The sequence below is a fragment of the Halictus rubicundus genome, unplaced genomic scaffold (assembly GCF_050948215.1).
Source record: "Halictus rubicundus isolate RS-2024b unplaced genomic scaffold, iyHalRubi1_principal scaffold0044, whole genome shotgun sequence".
Classification (NCBI taxonomy): Eukaryota; Metazoa; Arthropoda; class Insecta; order Hymenoptera; family Halictidae; genus Halictus; species Halictus rubicundus.
In genome coordinates, this window is record NW_027488585.1 from 1,318,796 (window position 1) to 1,325,351 (window position 6,556).

At 45.8% G+C, this 6,556-nt stretch overlaps 1 protein-coding gene across 1 annotated transcript; it reads right to left on the reverse strand.

Moving 5' to 3' along the window:
• Positions 1 to 2,666: 2,666 nt before the first annotated feature.
• LOC143363375 (uncharacterized) lies at positions 2,667 to 3,374 on the reverse strand. The gene has a single exon (XM_076803970.1). The coding sequence runs from the start codon at positions 3,372 to 3,374 to the stop codon at positions 2,667 to 2,669; it is 708 nt and encodes a 235-aa protein (XP_076660085.1).
• Between the last annotated feature and the right edge of the window lie 3,182 nt (positions 3,375 to 6,556).

Consider the following 6,556-nt stretch of genomic DNA (forward strand, 5'->3'; position numbering starts at 1 on the left):
GAATTCATTTTGTGTTTTATGAAACACACTGGAGTCCTTTTGTCAGCATTGAACGCAGCCCATATCATTAGGGAACCACCGCCAAAGTTACGACTCATTGTTACACTTTTCTCATTTCTCAGATCATGCCAATAATATTTACAGCCATCAGGCCCATCCAAATTAAATTTTTTCTCATCTGAAAAAATGACAGACTCCCACTCTTTCGTCCAGGACATGTGTGCCCGTGCGAAATCAAGACGGGCCTGTTTATGTGTTTCTTTAAGGCCTGGTTTACGTTGCATTTTTGTCCACACAAATTGCCCAGAATAATTTAAAAGTTGTTGCACACGTCTTCTTGTTACTGGGAGCTCCAATTCAGCTCGCAATTGTGCTGCATTTTTCGTTTCCTTAGCCGCAGACCTCATTAATAATGAATGTTGTCTCTTTGACAATTTTTTATTACCACCTTTAAAATGATTTTTTCCGTAATTTTCACGTAAATTGATATAATTATTAATCACAGTATATGACCGATTAATTTTCTTAGCAATTGCGCGATTAGAGCAGCCCATATTTTTATAAGCATCGATCGATGCTTTTTCTTCAATTGTTAGTACTTTTCCTCTCGGCATTGTACTACACGCGAATCAAATTATAAAAAAACAGGATTTCTATGAGTTCTAATACTAATACTTTTAGAATGTTTGCAATTTCCCGTAGTTCTCTGCTCAGAATCCAGAGAAACACTAAGTGACTTTATAGAAACTTCGCACTTGTGTTCTGCACCACGCAGAAATAATTAAAAAAAACGTAAATAGTAAACAATGCGGTCTTGAGTGCGCGGTCCTTCTATCCGAGTGTCAACAAAGCACAAGGCCAGATACGATAAAGCAACAGAAATTGTAATATTTTAAAAATATCTATGAAAATGACGATGACTTTATAGAAATTTCGGCGAGTGTATATGAGTCTGGCCATTATTTGGGCTTCTACATTACTTTCAAGTAATTTGCTGTTTAATCGTTCGAATAGCTGAGTGTGTTGCGAACTCATCGGATCTTTCAACACTGTGAAAGATTTCCGTCAGTTCGCAGAAACGGAGTGGCAGGAAAAAGCCCGACGAAACGAGGATCGCAAGGAATACACAGAGAAAAACACTTGAGACCTGTCGAATGTTGATAGTACAGAAAGACTGCTGCGATCGGCCGTTATCGCGATCGCTCCTGAGGCCCGTCCCCCGCACGTCCCGCGAGAGTAACCAAGCTGCTCGATCCACCTTGGGACTCGCGGGCCGCGAGGAGGAACGCAGTGGCGACGTCGCGCACGCGCCGTCGATCCAGTCATCCTCGTCATTTATTGGAATATGTACAAGGAAAATATATAAGAGTTTTACAGTGGCTAGTACATGTGGGTACGATTGTCATTATTTTGTGGTTTTCGTCCATTCGGTGGCTGTGATCCCCTCCTCGCAGAAATTCCCAACAGAGTGTTAGTCGTGTTGAGTATATATTTGATCATGGCCGTCTGATTGTGAACTATTTGTATAATATTATTATTAGCTTCGTACAATTTATCAAAGTTTTCGTCAATGAGTTGCAAGTCGTCTGCGTCGAGTGTACCGAATAATGATTTGGAAATGCTGCCTATTGCGTCTTTAGGTGACGTGGGGTAAATGAAATGTTATGTTGTACGATGGTTTCACGGGTAACAAAAAATATAGTTTATTCACGAGAACGATTAACAATTAATAAATAATAAAGACTATAAAACAAAACGAGAAAACTTGAGTCCACGAGAAAAATGCGAAGACAAAATATACGGAAACTCAACGTCGCGTATAACAAAACCGTCGCGGGTGACTCAGACTAAAACTCTCTGGAGCTATCGTTCTCCGCGAGAGTCCAAAGCTTTCTGCCTTTCTCGTTTCTGAGGCGCGTTAAATAATGACCCCGAAAAACCGTTAAAATAAGGAGAGGTTCTCCACCCCCACAAGGGCATGGAGAAAGTTTCCTCCCCCACACATTGCATCCGGGGACTTCACTCTTAAGGGTACTGTAACGGTCGAGCCGAGGTTCTGGCAATCGTCACTTAAATGACCAAGCCCTCAACCCGACCTCCCATGGTACCCACTTGAGAAGGATGGAATTTCCGCGTCCGAAAATTCCACGTTCCCACGCACCATGGTCGCCACAGTACCCCCTTACCAGTGAAAACGCCAGTTAGAACGAAAGAGAAAAAAAAACTAACTAGCTAACTGGTAATATTTACAAAGTAAGAGCGTTTTGCTATACACTAGCTTGCGCGTAGTCGCAAGTGCAAATCCGGCTCATTTACTTAAGGTACACGCCTTAAACCTACGAAAGAAAAAAAAATATATATATACGGCAAGAAAGAAAAACTAATACGACTATACGCGTAAAAAGAAAAAAATTGGATACGTATAAAACACTAATGCTAACTGTACAATTTACCCCGGGAAGGATAAAAACAAAAAAATACATCTAGGACACTAAAATTACTATATACAAGATCTTAAAAAAAATTAATACTACCTAGTACTACTATATACACAGTCTTAACGACTATACATATCCATTTATTGCCGTAAAAAAAGAAAAATAATAAAGAAAAGTAATACATATACGCACTCGTACAAATATATACACGTGTTGCTCAAACACCGTCTAACGTAGGCCAGCCTGAAAACGATCAGGGAATCGAACTCTTCTACCTGACCGTCGTAAAACAGGTCTGTCCTCGGTACGGTGTGTTGCGGTCGTGTCGGTCGTACTGTGCGTTACTGTTGTATCGTCTGTCCATGTGCAAACGATAGTTTGCGGAGGGTTTTCGTCAATGTCATCGTTCAAAATGAAAGCCGGTTTCAACCTGTCTATTGAGACCCTGACTTCCTTGCCCTTGATGTCGATGACGAACGTTTTGTCTCCGCGTTTAACGACACGAAATGGCCCATCGTACGGCGGCTGTAACGGACTTTTGACCGCGTCGTGCCGCAAAAATATATAAGGGGACGTAGACAGTTCTTTAAAAACAAACGTCTTACGTGTACCGTGATGCGTGGCTGGCGATGGCTTTAACTTCCGGAAACGTTGCCGAAGCCGACTCACAAAATCCGATTGTGAATCTTCCCGACCCGTGACAAAGAATTCTCCCGGAAGACGGATGCCCGAACCGTAAACCATTTCCGCGGAAGACGTTTTTAAGTCCTCTTTATGGGCTGTGCGAATACCGAGTAGGGCAATTGGTAATATATCAACCCAATTATCCGTCTCGTGGCATTTAATCGCTGATTTCATTTGTCGGTGCAATCTCTCGACCATCCCATTAGCTTGAGGATGATAGGAGGTCGTACGGAGATGAGATGCGCCGATCATACGCGATAGCTCATAAAATAACCGTGATTCGAACTGGCGTCCTTGATCAGTGGTTATTCTCAAAGGAACGCCAAAACGACTAATCCACGTGTTTATGAGTGCTCTCGCGACTGTTTCCGCGTCGATCTCCGCGATAGGTATGGCTTCCGGCCAGCGCGAGAACCGATCGATACACGTAAGACAATATCTAAATCCCTGAGACATCGGTATTGGTCCTACAATATCAATATGGATATGTTCGAATCTGCCGGAAGGATTGTCAAAGTTGCCGACGGGGGCTGCGACATGTCGAGTGACTTTTGATCGCTGGCATGAAATGCAATGCCGTGCCCAGTCTCGGCAATCTTTATTTATTGAAGGCCATACAAAACGTTCTGTTATTAATTTCTGTGTTGCCCGAACCCCAGGATGAGAGAGTCCGTGCAACGAATTAAAAACTGCTCGTCGTAATGGCGTCGGAACAAAGGGTCTCACAGTTTCGTCAGTCGAGTCACAGTACAAACTAACATTGAAACCGGGGAAAAACGTCTTCTTTAAACAAAGAGCAGAAGAGTTCGATTCCAAGATCCCTTTCAGTTCTGGGTCGTTTTCTTGTGCTTGTGCCAGTGTGGTATGATCGGGAGCTACGGCTATTACCTCGACACGCGATAATGCATCGGCCACAATGTTATCCGACCCCTTAACATGCCTAATGTCAGTCGTAAATTGGCTAATATAGTCCAAGTGACGAAACTGACGAGGCGAACATTTATCCAGCTTTTGCTTGAAAGCAAAAGTTAAGGGTTTATGGTCGGTAAAAACTATAAAATGCCGACCTTCTACCTGGTGCCGAAAACGTTTTATGGCCATATAAATTGCCAGTAGCTCGCGATCGTACGCACTGTACTTGCACTGCGCGGCAGAAAGGGCTTTTGTGAAAAATGCCAACGGTTGCCAGTTCTCGCCTATGAGCTGTTGCAAAGCTGCTCCGATAGCATAATCGGACGCATCAACCACAACGCTTATCGGTGCGTTGGGTGCTGGATGTGCAAGCATCGTGGCGTTCGCTAAACTGGCCTTGACTTTCACAAAAGCCGCTTCTGCCTCTTTTGTCCATGGCACGGGTGAATTTCCCTTCTTCGACCCTTTTAATAGTTCGTGCTGTGGTTTCATAAAACTAGCCGCGCCAGAAATAAAGCGGCGGTAAAAATTTACCATCCCGAGAAACCTGCGTAGAACTTTAATAGTGTCGGGTCTGGGAAATTCCCCGATTACTTCGACCCGCTCAGGTAAAGGTTTTACCCCATCCCTGGTCACGCTGTACCCAAGGAACTCGATTTCGCTTACGCCGAAAACGCATTTCGCCGGATTGATAACGACCCCGTGTTGGTTTAAACGTTCGAATAAAATACGTAAGTGTTCCCGGTGTTCCGATTCGTTTTCGGACGCGATAAAGAAATCGTCTATATACGCGTACACGAAATCTAACCCCCGGGTAACTTGATCGACAAAACGCTGGCACGTCTGCGCAGCGTTTCTCAAACCAAACGGCGTAAACAAAAATTCGTATAAACCAAACGGTGTCGCTATCGCCGTCTTTTCAATGTCCGCGGGCGCGACGGGAATCTGGTTATACGCGCGAACCAGATCCATTTTTGAAAATACCCGTTTCCCGTACAAAGATTGTACGAAATCCTCGATATGAGGTGGCGTGTACCTGTCTGGAACAGTGCGAGCGTTGAGCGAACGGTAGTCCCCGCATGGTCGGGTTTTGCCGTCCTTCTTAAGCACAAGGTGTAGCGGTGAGGCCCATGCGCTCTTGGAGGGACGAATTATTCCCTGCTGCAGCATCAGGTCGATCTACGCCTTGGCCACCTTCAGCCGATCCGGAGCGAGCCGCCGTGGCTTGCAGAATACAGGTGGTCCAGGTGTCGTCTCGATGTGATGTACCACACTGTGCTTGACCGCCTCCCGACGAAATACCGTCGGTCGAGTCAAGTCCGGGAACTTCGCTAAGAGTCGATGGTACACCGTGTCACGAATTATTGTTTTTACCGTCGGGAGGCCTTTACTCGCCGCACAACCACTCGCGTACAACTTCGTCGTCGCGTCGACTAAACGCTTGTTGCGCGCATCCACGAGTAAGTTGTAATGCGCTAGCAGGTCCATCCCGATTATTGGTCCGTCCACATCGGCCACGATAAAACGCCACACAAAACTGCGTCGTAACGATAGATCTAAATGCACGGTCGTTGTGCCATACGTGGCGATTCGCGTACCGTTTGCCGCGAAAAGTTCGGTATCGTCCTTCGGCAACCGGCCGTCGATACGCGATCGCGGGAACAAGCACACATCCGCACCCGTGTCCACCAGAAACTTCGCTTTAGATCCATTGTCTGTTACGAAAATGCGGCCAGGATAGGGACCGTCGAGAACTGCCGCGTTTACGATCGACGGTTTGCCTCGTTTCCCGTCTTCCACTTGCACTGGCCTTTACATTTCGTGGCCTTTTCGCACCACACACGATGGTACCAGCACAAACCATCATCGCTCTCGCGGTTTGAGCTGCGGGATGACGCTCGCGAACTAGGCCGCGATTTACGCCGGTGTCCGCGGGACTCGCGTAAAACTGCGTTTAGTTGCAGCCTTATTTGCCGGATCTCCTCGCGAAGGGAATCGGTCTCCGACGAACCGCTTGCCTGGCTGCGGCCTATTTCCGCTATCCCCGTTCTGTTCCCGGGGATATCGTGGATCCGATCGGCGATCTCTGCCAGCTTGATACCTTCCTTGATGGACGTGGCGTTGTTGGCTCCACCAGCGTCCGTATTATTGCTTTTTTCAGCCATTGTGAGAACGTACACAAACACTTATACCCCGTCGCCTATTTTACCAACGATCACGTCGGGGTCACCAGTTTTAGGTGACGTGGGGTAAATGAAATGATATGTGACGCGATGGTTTCACGGGTAACAAAAAATATAGTTTATTCACGAGAACTGTTTAACAATTAACAAATAATAAAGACTATAAAACACAACGAAAAAACTTGAGTCCATGAGAAAAATGCGAAGACCAAAATATACGAAAACTCTACGTCGCGTATAACAAAACCGTCGCGGGTGACTCAGACTAAAAACTCTCTGGAGCTATCGTTCTCCGCGAGAGTCCAAAGCTTTCTGCCCTTCTCGTTTCTGAGGCGCGTT